Source organism: Scleropages formosus, chromosome 8, assembly GCF_900964775.1.
Source record: "Scleropages formosus chromosome 8, fSclFor1.1, whole genome shotgun sequence".
Taxonomy (NCBI): domain Eukaryota; kingdom Metazoa; phylum Chordata; class Actinopteri; order Osteoglossiformes; family Osteoglossidae; genus Scleropages; species Scleropages formosus.
The window spans coordinates 14,626,786-14,647,065 of record NC_041813.1 but is presented as its reverse complement, the minus strand read 5'-3'; the positions used below and the strand labels follow the sequence as shown (position 1 = coordinate 14,647,065).

Below are 20,280 nucleotides of genomic sequence, written 5' to 3'. Positions count from 1 at the left end.
GGCTCCAGTTCCCCGCAACCCCGTATGGGATAAGTGGTTCAGAAAATGTGTGTGTGTGTGTGTGTGTGTGTGGTGACTCAAAATTTTCTAATGTGGATGTATTTTCCTGTAGTAGACTAGCCTTCTGTCCATAGTGTACAATGCCTCATGTCTTCTGTTTCTGGGATAGATTCCACATCATCACAATGCTGCATTAAATGGTTAAAAACAATTAATACATGTAGAACTAAGTCATACTATCTAAATGCAAGTGATTTATTTAAGCACAATTAAGTGCAAGGTAAAGGAGTGCACAGCCATCATTTCTTTTCAAAATTAGCTTCACAGAAATGTAATATATCCTTTTGTGATTTCTGATGCCTATCTGTACAGGCTTCCTTCATTTAATGAACCTAACTAGTGGCTGAAGATCTATTTGGAGAGTGAATTATTGTAAAATAACTTGGAAAAAAGAGGTAATCTTTTCCTGAGCCACAAAAGACTAACATGTAGCCATTGTAGAACTGCTCGTATAGCTATGATGTGTGACATAATGAAAGGAAATATAGGTAAAGTAGTTTTTGACACAGGAAGGATAGAGAGCTTTTCACTTCCAACTTGTTGCACACTTCAGGAGCTCTTTACATAGACTTCATTAACATTTATTTATTTAACATTTTTTCTCCAAAGCAACTTAGTGTTAAGCTACCTACAAATATTGACCCATTTATGCAGCTAGGCAAGTTTTACTGGAGCAAATTAAGATAAGTACCTTGCTCAAAGATATTACAACAGTGAGACTTGAGCCTGCAATCTCTGGATCAAAAGTCATCTGTAATCATTATGCTACCTGCTGCCACTCAATTACATGATGAAAGCTGTCTCTTTTTCAATAAGTACTTCCTTTCTTTTTCTACAGAGATCAAATATAGCGCACACGGTACCTTCACTGAGAAAAGCCCATCTTACCTAGCTGAACATTGCCTAAAATGATGTTTATAAAAATTCTGTTCATATGGCACAAATACAGATCTCCTGAAAGTTTTTTTCTTAATCCAGGAGAATTAAGATTAGATGAGTACATCTAATTGCAGCATCTCTATTTTATTTACCTTGTCTATGCAGGTTGTTGGAAGTAAACTCACACACACACACTTTCTGAACTGCTTGTCCCATTCAGGGTCACGGGGAGCCAGAGCCGAACCTGGCAACACAGGGCATAAGGCTGGAGGGGGAGGGGACACACCCAGGACAGGACGCCAGTCTGTCGCAAGGCACCCCAAGCAGGACTCGAACCCCAGACCCACCAGAGAGCAGGACCTGGTCCAACCCACTGCACCACCGTGCCCCCTTCTGGAAGTAAACTCATTTTTAGAAAACTGGCTCAACTCAGAAGTTCAACAAGTGGGACTTGAACCAAGCACACCAACATAGAATGCCACTTCCTGTAGATTATATTGCTCTAAACAAAATAGACATTTAATGAATGTAGCCATAATCCAACACTAAACATACAAACAGGGCTGATATAAATAAAAATACTTGCTACCAATTAAAGCTTAAGGAAGGAATAGTAATAAGAAACATGGAACCAGGTTTTGCTGTTTTTGCTTCAGTGCTGATTGTCTCTTCAGCGCTTTCACTTTGTTAAGACCAGCATGATACTTGTGATGACACAGCATATTGTTTTCTTTTTAAAATCAGGAAAGAGAAGCGTTAAAGTGTAAGGTGCATTTAGATCTTGGGAAGGAAACAAGTCAAAGAAATTTTCCATTCTGAAAAAAACAGCTTTTACATTTATTCATTTAGGAGATGTTCTTGCTTTTATCCAAAGAGACATGCATCTCTGGAAAAACTCACTCGTATGAATGTGATCATGACAGCACTGTGAAAAAACATTTTTGTGAAGCTTTCTGACAATGAATTTGGCCAGATTTTTTTGGCATTCCTAGGTGTGTATGACATATTCTTGACTCTAAGTGTCTCAGTAGCTTGAAAAGCATGTAAGGAGGAGGAGCAGCACTGTCTCTCCTCTGAGCCTTAGACTAGTGTATCACATGGCTGATATTGGCTGGCTATTATTACCAGCTGAAGGAGACTGAAGGAATTCACTGGAAGGTAACAGATCTTTCTGGTGTGGATTTGGCAGGTTGTTTGGTTGTTTAATGTGGCCATGTAGGTGTTCAATTCTCACAACTGACATTCTCACAAGAGTGAAGTCCATCACCCTCAGATTGCCGATCCATGTGGGCCACATCTACATATGGCCATGAACAAGTAACTAAAGCTGCCTTTGTCTCCATTTTTGTTTGAGACTTCCAAAGTAGCCTTCAAACACACCTCTGAAACTGTTCAATTTGACTTTTCATCTTAAACTTGAGTCTGATATCAGCTCTTCCTTTCTCCCAGTAATGTGCTGCTTCAGGTCTCCCATGAGCTTCTACTGCAGCCATTCCAGCCAGCGGTCTCCTGGAGCACTTTGACTTGAAAGCGCGTCAGTACAGTGATCTGGTCTCGAAACTCGATTTGTTCTAGGATGACATTCTGCATTGGCAGCGCAAAAAACATCCCCAAACCGTACTGTGGACTCCCTCAGCTCCATGGAATACATTTACATTTATTCATTTAGCAGATGCTTTTCTCCAAAGTGATGCACATCTCATAGAAAATACAATTTGTGCATTACATTAGGAGAAAGAGAGACATAGTTGCAGACACGATTCTTAAGTAGTTAGTTTGATTCTTTCCATCATATGCACCAATGTTCATCACACGAGTAGCTGAATAAAACTCAAGAATATCAGCCATTCCTGAACACCTTCCTAGTAATTTTTGCTTTGGATACGCAAACATTTATGTACATTATTGGAGTAGCTGCATAAAGATTTATTTGGGCATGATCATAAAGTTATGGTGCATGATTTACACCTCACATGAACTTAAGAGATCATAGGCAAAGTGAGTCTGGAAGAGGAGAGTTTTCAGACCCTTTTTAAATGTGGACAAAGATTCAGCAGTTCTGAGTGAGAGGGGGAGGTCGTTCCACCATGATGGAGCCAGAACCGAGAATCTCTGTGCTTTACCTCTCATGTGCGGGACCACCGAGCGGGCAGATGTGGAAGAGCGTAGCAGTCTGGTTGGGGTTAGCAAATGATCAAGTCTTGTAGATAGCTGGGAGCAGTTTTATTGATGCATTTGTAGGCCATAACCAGGGTCTTAAATTTGATCCGGATAGCTATAGGAAGCCAGTGAAGAGAAATGAGTAGAGGAGATACTTGGGAATGCTTCGGCAAGTCAAATACAACTTGGGCAGCAGCATTCTGTAGCAGCTGAAAAGGTTTGATGGCAGTAGCAGGAAGGCCACACGAGAGAGTTGCAGTAGTCCACATGGGATGTCACCATGGCCTGGACAAGTAGCTGGGCAGAGTCAGTTGTGAAGTAAGGGACTAACGTTCCTGAACATTGCCTGAAGCACACCGGTTAGTCACAATCCCTTTCTCACTCATAATTTCCCTTAATTTAAAAAAAGTGTTCTGGTTTTCTTCAGTGTCTTGCCAATGTATGTGGAGTTTGTTTTTCCAATTTTTGTTAAAGGTGCTCTGGTTTTCTTGCACAGTACAAAGACAGTGGTTCAAGTGAAACTGAGAACTTAAACTGTATGCAGTGTATGCTGTGTGTGTGTGTCTGTAAGTGAATGTGTCAAATGGCTCGGCTACATACACGGATGAATGTAAGACGTTTACAATGCAACACATTTTATTATATTGTTTGGAGGAAAGCATCTGCTAAATGAACAAGTGTAAATCAAGCCACACAAAGCCATTTATGATGACATTGCCCTGTAAGGAAGTTCTGGAACTTATCTATTCGAGACTCAAAATCGCTGAGCTTTCTTTGCAAATGACTCACATTTTTCTCCAAAGCAACATACACAACAGCTGTCATTCAAACACATATGACGGAAGCCCCAGAAGAAACAGAAATACATTATATTTCTGCCTTTGCATTAGATTCTCAGCTGGTGAAACAATTTAACACTTTGCTGAAAAAATGTGGATTTATTATTCTGCAATAATGTGTGAGTGACACAGCAAGTGTGTTCCACTGATGTATGGATGAGTGACCTAGCAGTGTAAGTCACCTTGGTGAATAAGGTCTGTGGACTGGTAACACTACATAGTATCCATTGTAAGTTGCTTTGGAGAAAAGCATCTGCTAAGTGAATAAATGTAAATGTAAATAGACATATGTACTAGCAATTTAGGTTTTAATTATGATCTATGAGAATCTATGAGATGTATGTTGCTTTGGAGAAAAGTGTCTGCTACATGAATAAATGTGAATGTCAATGTAAATTAATTTTAAACATTTGCTTCTACACTAGATGGTATCATTGGATACATTTAAAGGCAGCTTCTTGGTGTCCAGAGAAGACATTTGAACCAGATATAAATGTTAAAACTACAAGAAAAAGGATACCCTCTTATTTCATACGGTCATTTTGATTTCATGTGGTTTCTGTTCAAATATTAATCGTCCCTCAAGATCCACATGCATCTGGAATCAGGTTTCTGACTGCTGTTATTTTACCCTTTTTAAAAGAACTAATCTTCCACTGACATTTAAATAAACCCTTTCCATTCCTTTTAAAGCTCCACACAGCCACATCTGTCCGTTCTTGCCATGTGACCCGTCCCTTTTCTAAATCATGTTTCTACAACTAGTGATTCCTGTATTTTCCTCATTTCTAGTTCGTGGAGTCCATGATGATTTCATGGACTTTCGCACTTAGTAATAAGTCTGACAGGGGTCTACGAGACCATTAAACAAGTAAACCATTGAACAGACAATGTTTTGAGACAGCTGGAACTCCTGCTTTTGTTTTGGTAGGGTGCAGGTTCCAATCCCACCTCCAGCTATATATAGCACTTGGCTTGACTACTACTAGCGGGTGTTGACCACAACTGCTTACCCTAATTGTTCCAGTAAAATTACCCATCTGTAAAAATGAGTAAATGATTGTAGGCAGATTAACATTGTACGTTGCTTTAGAGAAAAGCGTCTGCTAAATCTGCTAAATGAAGCGTAAATGTCTTCCCGCTTCATATACTTCGCCGTCCTTAGTGCGTAACCTCGGTTGCCGTGGTTACAGCGTCAGACACGCTCGGAATGGGGCGTGCGTGCAAGCGTACGTGCATGCATGCGTGCGTGCGTGGATTGGAGCACACGCACACGGCTCGTCGGCGAACCGAGTGAGGAAGTGGCGGTGGAGAGCGCTGGACTCGGTCCGGACGAGATTGGAGTGCGAAGACATGGCGGTGAAGACGCGGAGGCCGGCAGTGCAGCCCGTGGACACGGAGAAAAGCCCAGCGACGCACAGAGGCCGGCGGCCGCCCAGGGAGAGCCGGGCCACCAGCGGCTTGCCGGCTGGAGGCAGAGCTGCAAGAGCGGGCCTGTCGTACGCGGTTCTCATCGTGGGGCTGGGTAAAAGCCGTTAGCGTGGAAGCTTCTTCTCTGTCACTATACGTATCCATTTCGGAGTCCTTTTTGCTCCGCCCTGCTGTGCGCGCGCGGAGCTCGTAGTCGTGCCGGGCTAGAATGCTGAAAACTGGATGCACCGACATTATTACTAATAATATAAAATAAATGACAGCTGTTCAGCCATTCAAATCACCGTTTTCGTTCAAACCTAATAGTCCAGTCCTTTCATATACATAATTGGATTAATATTTGTAAACTGGTTAATGAACTTTAGAGCTGACCTATAATCTGTTCTTAATTTAGCAGACACCTACTAGGCTACACAGTCGGTGCTTCCTTCTAACAGTGTGAGATACTGCTGCACTGCACTGCCCTTCCCAGGCATCAGTCCTTTGTGCATCATAGCAACACAGCCGTAGGGACATGGCAGTTAAGAAAACTTCATATAAATATAGTTACTGTTCCATACAAGTAGAGGTCATGGAATGGATTACACATTTCTTAACATCATAGACGTATCCTATAGAGGAGGGCACTGAATCGCACTTCTCTCAGACGTTAACCATCAAGTTAAACAGGACAGTGCCAATATGTGATCTTTGCTCCACCGCTTGCACCACTCCAGTCATAGGGGTTTAATAAGTAGCTTGATAACAGACACTACATGGGATTTAGAGTCATATTTTCACCTGGAACATTTGTTTTTAGACTGTGGGAGGAAACCCACACAATATGGGGAGAACTTACAAATTGCACACGGACAGATGCTACCAACTAATATCATTTTTTAATTTTAGACTTTTTAATTGATCTAGGTCAAATAAGCAGCTCCTTTCAAAGTGATCAAGTAGGCTGTCATGCGAAATCCACCCCAGGTCCTCCTCAGTAAAGTTCAGTTTTAATCAGACTGGTAGTGGAAAAGTAGAGTACTCAGAGGAAATGGAAACCAGGAATAAAAATGTATTTGAACCCCCAAATTCTATCAGTTTAAAACTATTTCAGTGAGTATGGCTCTGTGTTTTTCAGTGTGTGGATCCATGTAGTCTTCTCAACCTAGAAAATGGAATGAAAGTATAGCTAGAGATGGCTTTATTTGTTAAAATTTGAACTGTGGGGGAGCATTACACTTTGTTTTTCAGATAAACAAGGTACACTGACTCAATATAAATATGCTTATAATGTATGGTGTGTATGTTTGAAATCTGGTGAAAAAACAGTGAAGCAATGAGACAGCTTGTGGGAATTCAAAGCCGTGATTAATTTTATTGTCCCTTTTCCATAGCTGCTTTGGCTGGGCTTGCACATTGGTGAGTTCAGTGGATTAATGTTCTACTTTGAGTTCCCAGTCCAGAAATTCTGTTTATAAAAAATCAGAACTGTATAATCAAATTGCAGTAGTACATTTAAAAAGCACTTACCTTAAAGGTCTTGTACATCGTCCATCCACTTAATTAGCCAATGCATAACCTAATAGTCTCTACTTGAATGTTTTCTTAATGTTTCAAAGGAAAATTTTAAGTTTTTTAAAATGTCCAGAACTGGCTATAGGAAGTTAGTATGTAATACTCAATGAAAGATTTTAAAAGTAGGTTAACTGAAGAACATTTGTGTTTTCAACTGTAGACTCGAGGGTTCTTACATTTTTGTTTTCCATTAGGTATCATCTTTCGTACCTGTTTGAAAATGATAGGCATTTCTCTCACCTTTCAACTTTGGAAAAGGAAATGGCTTTTCGGACAGAAATGGTAAGAAGCAAAAAACTGGCTAATTGGAATCTTGTGGCTATTTCATTTATTTTTTTTGATATGATTCCCTTCAATGGGGAAAAAGTTTTTTTGATACTGGTATATTACACTAAATACTGTTTGCATTGTTCAGTCTCAATTATTTTCCCATATTGTTACTCAGTCAGAACATTTTATGCAAATCTAGGACCAGCAAACAAATCAGTATATTAGTAAGCACAGAGTTCATACACACCCTTCATTTAATAGGTTTAATTTGTTCCATGAACTCCCCTTTTGGCAGCTTTCCATTGAGGGGATTAAGTTACCATGACTTGTTATGGGGAGGGCGTGGGTCTGGATATAATATGTAACATAAAATTTAAAACACCAAAATAAAGAGTATTTATGCAAGACTGTAACACAAGCATGTTTCATAATTTTAACAAATTCCATTATATTAAGAGGTTACCATTAATAAGTTAACCACTTCATGGTTTACAGGATCTAAAGATAAAGGCTTCATTTACACTAGTGTAAAAATATCTGGCATGCAAGGGTTTGCTAAATTTGGGGAACGACCAAGAAGCGAGCAGTGGTGGTTGGAGTTATGCTGTCTTATTTGTCCTTCTTATGATTCTTAAATAATGGCAAGCAAAACATAAATGGCTTTTAGTTAGAACCAAAATCTACTAGGATGTTTTGACTGGACTGAAAAGCAAAGGCCAAACTGAACTTAAACATAAGTTATGCTATTTATGCTTCCCTGGCAGTTTGCCCAGTTTGTTGTTACTTACTCAACCAGGAAGCAGAGAAACGGAAAAGCTTCTTCAGTTGTATCCATTAACATAAAGCACTCAAAAATAATTTTCCCTGCTTGCTCACCATTTTTTCAAAGTGGAAGAATTCTGTGGATTCTTTTAAAAGTGGAAACTGCATTTCTTTTGCTTTCCATTACATGTTTTTTTTTTTTTTATATGGTACATTTATTGATGATTTATTTTACTCATTAGTTTGAGACAGGACATTAGGATATAAAATTATTATAAATATCAAAGCATTATGTGCATTCTCACTGGAACATTATCAGAACAGCCCTTAAGATGGTTTGTGTGATTTATGGGTGAACGGTATGGATACTTCTGCATGCAGTGGAATGAATCTGATCGCTACCAAACGTGATAAACTTCTGAACAGCCACTCGTATTAAATGCTTTGTAGATGATTTCTGCTTATTTTGTGTGATAATTATATTTTTATTGCCATTCGTTATTTTTCTGTACACTAGTAAAATGTGCATTACTTGTTTTTCTTAATAGGGTCTCTATTACTCTTACTATAAGACCATAATTGAAGCGCCATCTTTTGCCAGTGGGCTGCATTCGATAATGAATGACCGTCTTACTGAGTACCCCTTGGTTATTAACACCCTGAAGAGATTCAACCTATACCCAGAGGTGTGTGACATTTTGTTATATTCTTCAGTAGACGAAATGGCACTCATTATATGTAACATATGATAAAACTGACAGAAAAAAAGCAGTTTTTTTGTGCAGGAAGTAAACGTAAATTTTGAATTATACAGATGGGGCAGCTCATAGCTGTGTGGTTAGAGCTGCTGCAAGTTTGAATCTTGCTTACTGTTGTGGTACCCTTGAGCAACATACTTACCCCAACTTGTTCTAGTATGAATTACCTAGCTTTATAAATGGGTCAATAATTTTAGGGAAGAAAAGTGTAAGCTTCATGAGCTAATGTAAAAGTTGTTTAGTTTTAGACTTAACTGTTCCAACAGACCCATCATGAAGACATGTCAATCATTATACTGAGCTACAGCAGTTCACAAAGACCTTTAAATTCTAGCGAATGCAATGACTGACTGTTTTAGCAGCACTGGGGGACAGTGCTTTGTTAAATATTTGTTCATCTCTGTTACTGGGCAGGTGGTCTTGGCAAGCTGGTACCGGATGTACACCAGTACAATGGATTTCTTTGGAATTTCCACCAAGATGTGCTGGTCTGTCAACAGGGGGGAGGGTCTAAGTCCGGTGGAGAGCTGTGAAGGTAAAATGAGTGTCCTGCTCTTCTTAAAGCACAGCAGTGTCACTGTGGGCAGGTTTACTGGGTTCCGGGTTCTCTTTCACAGCCTTTCAGTTGGAGTCTGTTTGCGTTGGTAGGCAAAGCCTTGTGGTATTCACAGCTTGTAAATGTACATTACAACAGCTTTTTTCCCTTAATAAGTGAAATCATCATGTAAAAACTGCATTTTGTATTTACTCGGGTTATCTTTGTGTAATATTAAAATTTGTTTGATCTCAATCATTTAACTGTAACAAATATGCAAAAAAAAAAACCCCACCAGGAAGGGGGCAAATACTTTTTCACAGCACTGTATATGCTAAGACATCACCATCTGCATATTTTTTATTTGGAAACTGTTTAGAGAATTAAAGCATCATTCTGCAGCAGTCATGCAGTTGTTTCTAAGACCAAAATTTGGTAAAGGAATATTCCCCCTCCCCCCTTGAGGTTAGCCAAGTTTTCAGAAATAGCAGTGTACGATTGAGAGGTGTCACGCTGCCAAACGGCCATCTGTTTTTTTTGACAGTGACAGCGTCGTTATGACACTGATGTTTCTTTCCGCATAAGGCTTGGGTGATCCTGCACACTTCTACGTCTCCTTTGTGTTTCTGCTGAATGGAGTCATGATGAGCTTGTTTTTTCTTTATGGAACATATTTAAGGTGAGTATGTCTGGCTTATGTAGTGCAGTTGGGCACAACCCAGGTCCCCTGGGGCCATAGAATGTATTGTTCTTGATCTCCTTTTTTTTTTTTTTTTACCCTTTTCAGGAATTCTAATAATTATAATAAACAAATATTCATAATTTTACGCCATTTTAACTGTAAATCAATGGCTAGTAAAAGTAAATTAAAACGTATCGTACATCTTGTGGGACTCTGCTCACCACTGTCAAAAGGTACACAGTATGGAGACTGATCAAAGTGGGAGTGTACACTAATTATTCATAGCTACATAGTGCAGACTTGTAGCTATAATCACTACCATCCATCCATCCATCCATCTTCCTCCGCTTATCCGGGACTGGGTCACGGGGGCAGTAGTCCAAGCAGAGCCCCCCAGACTTCCCTCTCCCCGCACACCTCCTCCAGCTCCTCTGGGGGAACCCCAAGGCGTTCCCAGGCCAGCTGGGAAACGTAGTCTCTCCAACGTGTCCTGGGTCTGCCCCGAAGCCTCCTCCCAGTGCGACATGCCTGGAACACCTCACCAGGGAGGCGTCCAGGAGGCATCCGGAACAGGTGCCCGAGCCACCGCAACTGGCTCCTCTCAATGTGGAGGAGCAGCGGCTCTACTCCGAGCTCCTCCTGGGTGACTGAGCTCCTCACCCTATCCCTAAAGGTGTGCCCAGCCACTCCGCGGGGGAAACTCATTTCTGCCGCTTGTATCCGCGATCTCATTCTTTCGGTCATGATCCAAAGTTCATGACCATAGGTGAGGGTAGGAACGTAGATCGACCGGTAAATTGAGAGCTTCGCCTTATGACTCAGCTCCTTCTTCACCACAACAGACCGGTACAATGACCGCATTACTGCGGACGCCGCACCGATCCGTCTGTCAACCTGCCGCTCCATTTTTCCCTCACTCGTGAACAAGACCCCGAGATACTTAAACTCCTCCACTTGAGGGAGCAACTTCCCCCTAACCCGGAGGGGGCAATCCACCTTTTTTCGACTGAGAACCATGGCCTCGGATTTGGAAGTGCTGATTCTCATCCCCTCCGCTTCGCACTCAGCTGCAAACCTCTCCAGTGTACGCTGTAAGTCTTGATTCGATGAAGCCAACAGGACTTCACAACGTCCACAAAAAGCAGAGACGAGATCCTGCGGCCACCAAAACGGACACCCTCCGTTCCCTGGCTGCGCCTAGAAATTCTGTCCATGAAGATAATGAACAGAATCGGTGACAAAGGGCAGCCCTGGCGGAGTCCAACATGCACCGGGAACAGGTCTGACTTACTGCCGGCAATGTGAACCAAGCTTCTGCTCCGGTCATACAGGGAACAAACAGCCTGTAGCAGCGAGCCCCGAACCCCATAATCCCGAAGTACCTCCCACAGGATGCCACGAGGGACACGGTCGAATGCCTTCTCCAGGTCCACAAAACACATCTGGACTAGTTGGGCAAACTCCCATGAACCCTCCAACACCCTAGTGAGGGTATAGAGCTGGTCCAGTGTTCCACGGCCAGGGCGAAAACCGCATTGCTCCTCCTGAATCCGAGGTTTGACTATTGTTCGGATTCTCCTTTCCAGTACCCCGGCATAGACTTTCCCAGGGAGGCTAAGGAGTGTGATCCCCCTATAGTTGGAACACAATCTCCGGTCCCCCTTCTTATAAAGAGGGACCACCACCACCCCGGTCTGCCAGTCCAGAGGCACCGTTCCCGAGCTCCACGCAATGCTGCAGAGGCGTGTCAGCCAAGACAGCCCCACAACATCCAGGGACCTGAGAAACTTGGGGCGGATCTCATCCACCCCCGGATCCTTGCCACCGAGGAGTTTTTTGACTACCTCAGCAACTTCAGCCAGGGTAATGGACGAGTTCCCCTCCGAGTCCCCAGCCTCAGCTTCCTCTACGGAAGGCGTGTCGGAGGGATTGAGGCGATCCTCAAAGTACTCCTTCCACTGCCCGAGGATATCCTCAGTCGAGGTCAGCAGCACACCACTTCCACTGTAAACAGTGTTGGCGGAACACTGCTTTCCGCTTCCGAGTCGCCGGGCGGTTTGCCAGAATCTCTTTGAGGCCGACCGAAAGTCTTCCTCCATGGCCTCACTGAACTCCTCCCAGGCCCGAGTTTTTGCCGCGGCGACTGCCAGAGCCGTGCTCCGTTTGGCCCGCAGGTACCCGTCAGCTGCTTCAGGAGTCCCATGAGCCAGCCAGGCCCGATAGAACTCCTTCTTCAGCTTGACGGCATCCCTTACCTCCGGTGTCCACTGCCGCCGCGATAGGCGCCGGAGACTTTATGGCCGCATCTCCGAACCGCCACCCCGACAATGGCGGTGTGGAACATAGTCCATTCGGACTCAATGTCCCCAGTCTCCCTCGGGACCTGGTTGAAGCTCTGTCGGAGGTGGGAGTTGAAGACCTCTCTGACAGGGGCCTCCGCCAAACGTTCCCAACAGACCCTCACTTTGCGTTTGGGCCTGCCAGGTCTGTCCAGCTTTTTCCCCCGCCATCGAATCCAACTCACCACCAGGTGGTGATCAGTTGACAGCTCAGCCCCTCTCTTCACCAGAGTGTCCAAGACATATGGCCGAAGATCAGAAGAAACGACTACAAAGTCGATCATCGACCGCCGACCTAGGGTGTCCTGGTGCCAAGTGCGCTGATGGACACCCTTATGCATGAACATGGTGTTCGTTATGGACAAACCGTGACTAGCACAGAAATCCAATAACAACTCACCGCTCGGGTTCAGATCAGGGAGGCCGTTCCTCCCAATCACGCCCCTCCAGGTGTCACTGTCGCAGCCCACGTGGGCGTTAAAGTCCCCCAGTAGAACGACAGAGTCCCCAGTGGGAGCGCTTTCCAGCACGCCCCCCAGGGACTCTAAAAAGGCCGGGTACTCTGCACTGCCGCTAGGTGCATAAGCACAAACGACAGTGAGAGACCGTTCCCTGACCCGAAGGTGCAGGGAAACGACCCTCTCATTCACCGGGGTAGACTCCAACACTTGGCGGCTGAACTAGGGGGCTTTTAATAAGCACACACCCGCCCGCCGCCTCTCACCCTGGGCAACGCCAGAATAGTGGAGAGTCCACCCTTGGTCGAGAAGAGTGGTTCCAGAACCCAAGCTGTGAGTGGAAGTGAGCCTGACTATATCTAGACGGTATCTCTCAACTTCCCGCACCAGCTCAGGCTCCTTCCCCGCCAGTGAGGTGACATTCCAAGTCCCAAAAGCCAGGGTTGGCGCCCGAGGTTTGGGTCGGCTGGGCACTCGGCCCCGACCACCGCCCAAATCACAACACACCGGCCCCTTACGGCCTCTCTGGCAGGTGGTGAGCCCACCGAAGAGCGGCTCCACGTCTTGGCCTCGGGCTGAGCCCGGCCAGGCCCTGTGGGCATAGACCTGGCCACCAGGCACTCGCTTGCGAGCCCCCCCCAGGCCTGGCTACAGGGTGGGGCCCCGGTGACCCCATACCGGGCGGGGTAAACGAGAACCTCGATTTAATGGTCATCATAAGGGGGTTTTGAACCGCGCTTTGTCTCGTCTGTCACCCAGGACCTGTTTGCCATGGGAGACCCTACCAGGGGCATATAGCCCCAGGCAACATAGCTCCTGAGATCATTCAGGCACTCAAACCCCTCCACCACGTTAAGGTGGCGGTTCAAGGAGGGTAAATCACTACCATGTCATAAATAATCAGACTTTCTGAAAAATGGTCATCAGGTTGTTTCCTTTTAATAGCTTCCAACATTCACAATAAAGTCTTCTTAAAGGCAAGCTACACTCAGCCCTTCATGTTCATGTATTTTATGGTTTTACTTTTCTGTGGCTTGTTTCTGGAAGATCATTAAAAAAATAAATGCAGAAATAAAAATTTTTTTTTTTTTGAGGTTTACTGGATATGAAAATGAAGGGTCTATTGTACTTTAAAATGGCATTTTTAAGCGACTGGTGAACACTTTATTAATCAGTTGTGCCTGGTGGATGATTTTGGCTGTATGTCTAATTGTGTCAGTGTTTTGCCTCAAAGATGAATTCAGCTTGGCCTGTTCATTTATTTATTAATAACTGTATCTATTTCACCCTCCAGTGGTAGTTGGCTTGGCGGTACCACCACAGTTCTGTGTTTCTTCTTCAATCATGGGGAGGTAAGAGGAGGCACCGTTTGCCATGGCATGCTCTGGAGCTCACTGTTCTACCTTGAATTTCCTCTCTTCTGGCAGATCCCTCTTACCACCCCATTTCCATAAAAAATGGGGCAGTATGGAAAATGGTAATAAAAACAGTATAAACACAAGGTATTTCATGTTTTACCTAATCAGCTGCATTGTTTTTTGAATATATACGTTTATTCTGAAATTGATAAGATACTTTGTCATTGTATGAAACACAATGAAATTGTGTGGCAGCCCTCAGGACAACAGCAGCAGAAAAAGAACACTTAAAGTAAATAAGAAAATAAAATAACTATTTCAGTATATGTGAAGAATATTCGTGCCTGCAACACGTTCCAAAAAAATTGTTCTATATGAAACGTTGACTCATCCGATCACAAAACACGATTCCACTGTGCCACTGTCCATCTCAGATGAGACCAAGCCAAGAGAAGTTGGCGGTGCTTCTGGACAGTGTTGCTGTATAGCTTCTGCTTTGCATAGTAAAGCCTTAACTTGCATCTGTGGATACAACGGTGAATGATGTTGAGTGATATCCATTACAGATGCATGATGGTTTTTAAGACGGTGACGCTTGAGGGATCGGAGAACACATGCATTCAGAAGTGGTTTTCTTGCTGTTTATCCACTGAGATTTGACTGTATTCCTTGAATCTTTTCATTATATTGTGCATTGTAGAGGGTGAAATGCCCACAATTCTACTGATTTGTCTTTGGGAAATGTTGTTCTCAATATGCTGGATTATTCGCTGATGCATCAAATTGGCCAGTCTTGACCTATCTTGTTCTTGAAGGACTAGGCCTTTTTTGGAGGCTCCCTATATGCTGTGACATAATTGCCTCATTTGTTTACATTTACATTATTTACATTTATTCATTTAACACACTTTTCTCCAAAGCAACGTACATCTCAGCGAAAATACAATTTATGCATTACATTAGGAGAAAGACATAGTTGCAGACATGTGATTAAGTAAACCTAGTTTTTCTTTCCACTTGAAGCACCAATGTTCATCGCTTGAGTAGGTGCATAAAATGCAGGATAGATGAATCCTGATAACCTTCCTACACAATTTTTTTTTTTTTTTCCCAAAAAGGTTCACAAATATTTACATACAATACAGGAGTAGTGCCTATGTAAAGGCTTATCTGGAGATGATCATAAAGTTATGGTGCATGAACATTTACACTGTACATGAGCTGGAGAGATCTTGGGCAAAGTGAGTCTGAAAAACGTGAGTTTTCAGACCCTTCTCGAATGTAGACAGTTTCAGCCATTCTGAGCGACAGGGCGAGGTCATTTCACCACAATGGAGCCAGAACCGAGAACCTCTGTGCTTTTCGTGCACAGAACCACCAAGCGAGCAGAAGTAGACGAGCAAAGGAGTCTGATTGGGGTGTAACAGTTGATGAAGTCTTGTAAATATCTGGGAGCAGTTGTATTGATGCATTTGTAGGCAATGACCAGGGTCTTGAGTTTAATCCAGGTAGCTATAGGAAGCCAGTGCAGAGAAATGAGTAGAGGAGATACATGGGACGCTTTGGCAAGTCAAACACTGCTTGTGCAGCAGCATTCTGTATCATGTTTGAAGTTTGATGGCAGTAGCGGGAAGGCCACACAAGAGAGAATTGCAGTAGTCCAGATGGGATGTCACTATGGCCTGGACAAGTAGTTGAGCAGAGACAGTTGTGAGGTAAGGACAAATCCTGCAGGTATTATGCAGAATGTATCTGCAGGTCCAGGTTGTGGCTTCAATGTGCTAAGAGAAAGATAGACTTGAGTCAATCATCACTCCCAGACTCTTAGCTGAGGAGGTAGGCAAAATGAGTGATTTTAACATCACATTATTATTTCAACTTGTCACGTCGGTATTAGTCCTACCCCTGGCCCAACTCTTTTGGAACATGTTGCAGGCATCAATTTCAGAATAAACGTATATCTTTAAGAAACATTGCGATTGATTAAATGAAACATGAAATATGTTGTCTTTATGCTGTTCTTGTTTAAATACATGTCACAGTAAATTTAAAAATCATTCCTTTTTGTTTTTATTAGCATTTTCTATACTGTCCCAGCTTTTTTGGAATTGAGGTTGTAGATGAAGTTAGCAGTGCATACTCTGTAGTGTGATCTTTTACTGATATGTGTAGTTGTATAACACATACAAAGGTATGTTACTGGGTTTAAAGGCATCCCTGCATGTGTTTGAAGGGTTGTTCGATTTGTTCCTTGTCTGGTAATTCTTTTCATTTGATTTATCCGTCATCCATTTCTTGTTATGCTCTTCATGATTATTTTAACCTTCCTTTTCTTGAATTATTCATGTATTTGAGTAATGTACCTTACAATACCGTAGTATTTAGATATGAACATTCAACTCTGAAAATTAAAAGGAATAAATTGTAAGACTGAAGCAGTCTAGCACAGCGATTGTGTCTGTATATGCATGGGACACTTCCTTTCTTACACAACATTAGAGCACACGGGTCATGTGGACTCCACCCCTGCGTGAGAGCTTCTCCTATCCATTCCTGGTCCTGCAGATGCTGCTCCTTACCTACATCCTCAGGTATGATAAGGCTTCAGGGGCATTCTTTTGTGGCATACTATAACCTTATAGGTTTAGGGTACAGCCGGCCTTACTCTCTCCTTAGGCCTTATAGACTATGACAGGTTAATGTGCAGTGTTGTGCAGTCTGGGGTTCTTGAAGTGCACAGCTCAAAGGTCTTGTCCTTCTGATTTTGCTCAGGAGCCAGATTCCAAGGAGGAGAGCCTTAGTTGCCCTTGGTGTATCCAATGTGCTATTTATGCTTCCATGGCAGTTTGCCCAGTTTGTCCTTCTTACTCAGGTAAGCAGAAAGCAGAACAACGGAAAAACCTCTTCAGTTATAACATGAGTCACGCACTCAGCATCAAGCTGTGCCTTATAGAATAAGTGAGCAAATTTTTGTTATTTTTATCTGTTTATTTAGCGGACACGTTTCTCTCAATCGACTTACAACGTTACAACGTACAAAGTAATTTAAAATTGTTACTTGAGTTTTTGCTTAAAATGCAGATATTTTGTGAGGGGTTAAAACTAGAAAACTCAGTGTGGGAGTAAAAAAACCTTTACTTAACGTGCAGGCTGAAAAATAAATTCTGAAAAACAAGTCTGATCACAGCTGATACTGCTTATGGTGTGCTAACAATGGTCACATAGTCTGGTTGCCAGAGGCTGAGTATAGGGATTTTATGACAGTATTTTTGGCAGCAAGTATGTTGTTTCGATAATACTACATTGGTATTTGGGAGACGCTCTCAAGTACTCTAGGCAAACTATTTTTTTATTTATTGAGTAGTTAACAAACAACATACTCAAACAATTAACTTGGGCAGCACGGTGGCACAGCAAGTAGTGCTGCCATCTCATAGCACCTGGGTGGTGTGACTGGACATGGGTTCAGCCCCCACTCAGTTGATATGGAGTTTGCATGTTCTCCCCGTGTCTGTGTGGGTTTCCTCTGGCTGCTCCGGTTTCCTCCCACACTACATAGGGTTTATTGGAAGTTGCTTCGGAGAAAAGTGTCTGCTGAATAAATAAATAAATGTCATATATGGAATACTGCCCCTGAATAACACTGCTACTGAATAATTACTGCTCCTGTAGCTGGCTAGCTGTCTAGTGTCTCTAGTCTCCAGTGTCCAATGTTTAATTGTGCTATTTTAAATTACATGTCCCATATAGCCTTTCTATATTTCTGTTATATTTATAGTTTTATGTAAATCTTTTTATAGCATTGTGTACATTTTCTGTGTATACTATATATTGTGTACGTTGTTGCCAGACTCTGGCCTGTGTACTGCACTGTCTTGTCTTGTTTCTGCACTCTTTTGTTGTATTTTTTTTTTTTTTAATTGCAAAGTTCACTGTATGTTTTTGTGTGGCATGGAGGTCCAAAGAGAAACGGAATTTCGTTCTCCTGTATGTGTAACTCACATATAGGCAGAATGACAATAAAGTTGACTTTGACTAGTTTTTTCATTACAGATATCCTGCTTGTTTGCCTCCTACATCATGGGCTATCTTACCCCCACAAAGATGCAGTTGGTCTTAATCACGCACATTGTGAGTATTTTTTGATTTTGACTTGACTTTTGTGTTCTACAAAGTGATCCTACAAATAAGAACTTTGGGCATACTTCCACTATCTGGGTGAAAGAGGACGTCTGTGGAAGTGTAAAGTCAATCACATACGTACATAGTAACAAGCTACATTTACTAGTTTCTGGGGAAATTTGTACTTTTCAGTTTAATTTTTAGCAGCAGTACCTTTTACTCAAGCATATTTGTAAAGGAAAAAAACTTCTTGCGTTTAATGACTTGCTGTCCTTAATACTAATTTGCCCCGTTTTACTGCAGACCATTATATTGTCAGACTGTCGTCTGACTTTTGTGGAATTTTTTTGGCCATTGAACTGGGCCACGGAATCGTTGAGGTTTGGAATTCTGGTAAATGCAAATGGATAAATTGCACATAACTCGGGAGATGACCAGTATGTGATTGTATACTTTATTCACTCCTGTCCTGGACAGGGAAACAGATCGGTGTGAACGACTAGTGCAGAGAAAGGGGCTCTAGTTTGGAGTGCAGGGCTGTGCGGGGTTGTCTGGGGTCGTTGTGCAAGATGTAGTCGGTATTAGGATCAGCACCTCCAAGTCTGAGTCCATGGTTCTCTCACGGATAAGGTTGGCATGCCCCCTTTGGGTAAGGGGAGAGAATTTGCCCCAGGTGGAGGAGTTCTAAGTATCTTGGGGTCTTATTCACGAGTGAGGGGAGAAGGGAGTGTGAGATGGGTTGCAGACTGGGAGCAGCGGCAGCAGTAATACGGTTGCTGTACCAGACTGCAGTGGTAAAGGGGAAGCTGAGCAATAAGGTAAAACTCTTATTTACCAGTCAGTCTAAGTCTCTACCCTCACCTATGGTCATGAAATCTGGGTAATGACCAAAAGAATAAGATCATGGATAAAAGTGGCTGAAATGAGTTTTCTCTGCAGGGTGGTGGGACTTACTCTCCGTGACAGGGTGAGGAATTCAGCCGTATGGGAGGAACTCAGAGTAGAGCCGCTGCTCCTCCACATTTAGCGGAGCCAGTTGAGGTGGTTTGGGGATCTGGTAAAGGTGTCCCCTGGGCTCCTCCTTTTGGAGGTATTCCAGGCACAGCCAACTGGGACGAGACCCCGAGGTTGGCCCAGGACCCACTGGAGAGATTATATCTCCCAGTTGGCCTGGGAGTGGCTGGCGATCCCCTGGTTTGAGCTGGAAGAAGTTGCTAAGGACAGGGACGTTTGGGCTTCTCTGCTCTCCCTATTGCCACCATGACCTCTTCCTGTACCTGTCTCACCTTTTAATTGGTGCCGGTCAGAGAGGCTGGACCCCAGGATCACTGAGTGAGTGCCCGTGTTGAACTCAGGAACCTCCAGCCAAAACTCATCCCGTACACGGTCCCATGTGGCGAGAGAAGCACCTGGCATTGCCTGTCAGCATTTGAGGAGGTTGAGATGGTAAACCTAAGGAGTGCCACCCCTGTTCGACCAGACAACTTCATACTTGACATCTCCCACTTGCTGTGTGGCCACAAATGGCCCTTGCCACTTAACGCGTAATTTAGACTGCTAAGTTGGGAGTAATATGAGCACCTTTTCCCCAGGGGTGAAGTGACACAGTTTGGTCCCCTTTTTGTAAGCACGGGTTTGCCTCTCCTGGGCCTGCTGCAGATGTCCTTGAAACAGAAAACCCGAGAGCGTGCAGCCAAGCCTGCAGGTCCAGGAGGTGTTGTGCTTTGTTTTTGCTGGGGCTGTCCCCCGCCTCCCACGTTTGCTGAATAATATTCAAGACCCCCCCCCCCCTCAGCCGTTGCCTGTACAACAGTTCAAAATGGGATAACCCTGTGGAGGCTTGTGGCTCTTCCAGCATGGCAAACAACAAAGTGTCCAATAACATGTTCGAGTGATGGGGATCTTTAGTCACAAACTGTGAAAAATGTGATTTCTATGCTTTATTGAAGAGTTCCACCAGGATGGGGGTGCGGTGGCGCAGCGGGTTTGGCTGGGTCCTGCTCTCTGGTGGGTCTGGGGTTTGAGTTCCACTTGGGGTGCCCTGTGACGGACTGGCGTCCCGTCCTGGGTATG

At 43.5% G+C, this 20,280-nt stretch overlaps 1 protein-coding gene across 2 annotated transcripts in view; it reads left to right on the top strand.

Annotated features, from left to right (window-relative positions):
* Window positions 1–5,186: 5,186 nt before the first annotated feature.
* Window positions 5,187–20,280, top strand: part of dpy19l1l (dpy-19-like 1, like (H. sapiens)) — a 37,681-nt gene continuing 22,587 nt past the window's right edge. For both annotated transcript variants that reach the window (XM_029254217.1, XM_029254216.1), the window contains exons 1-10: window positions 5,187–5,463; window positions 6,743–6,767; window positions 7,118–7,205; window positions 8,504–8,641; window positions 9,128–9,248; window positions 9,834–9,927; window positions 14,022–14,079; window positions 16,585–16,676; window positions 16,858–16,957; window positions 18,139–18,216. In XM_029254217.1, coding sequence (XP_029110050.1) covers window positions 5,292–5,463; window positions 6,743–6,767; window positions 7,118–7,205; window positions 8,504–8,641; window positions 9,128–9,248; window positions 9,834–9,927; window positions 14,022–14,079; window positions 16,585–16,676; window positions 16,858–16,957; window positions 18,139–18,216 — 966 coding nt within the window. In that variant the 5' untranslated portion in view covers window positions 5,187–5,291. The remainder of the gene's footprint in view (window positions 5,464–6,742; window positions 6,768–7,117; window positions 7,206–8,503; window positions 8,642–9,127; window positions 9,249–9,833; window positions 9,928–14,021; window positions 14,080–16,584; window positions 16,677–16,857; window positions 16,958–18,138; window positions 18,217–20,280) is intronic.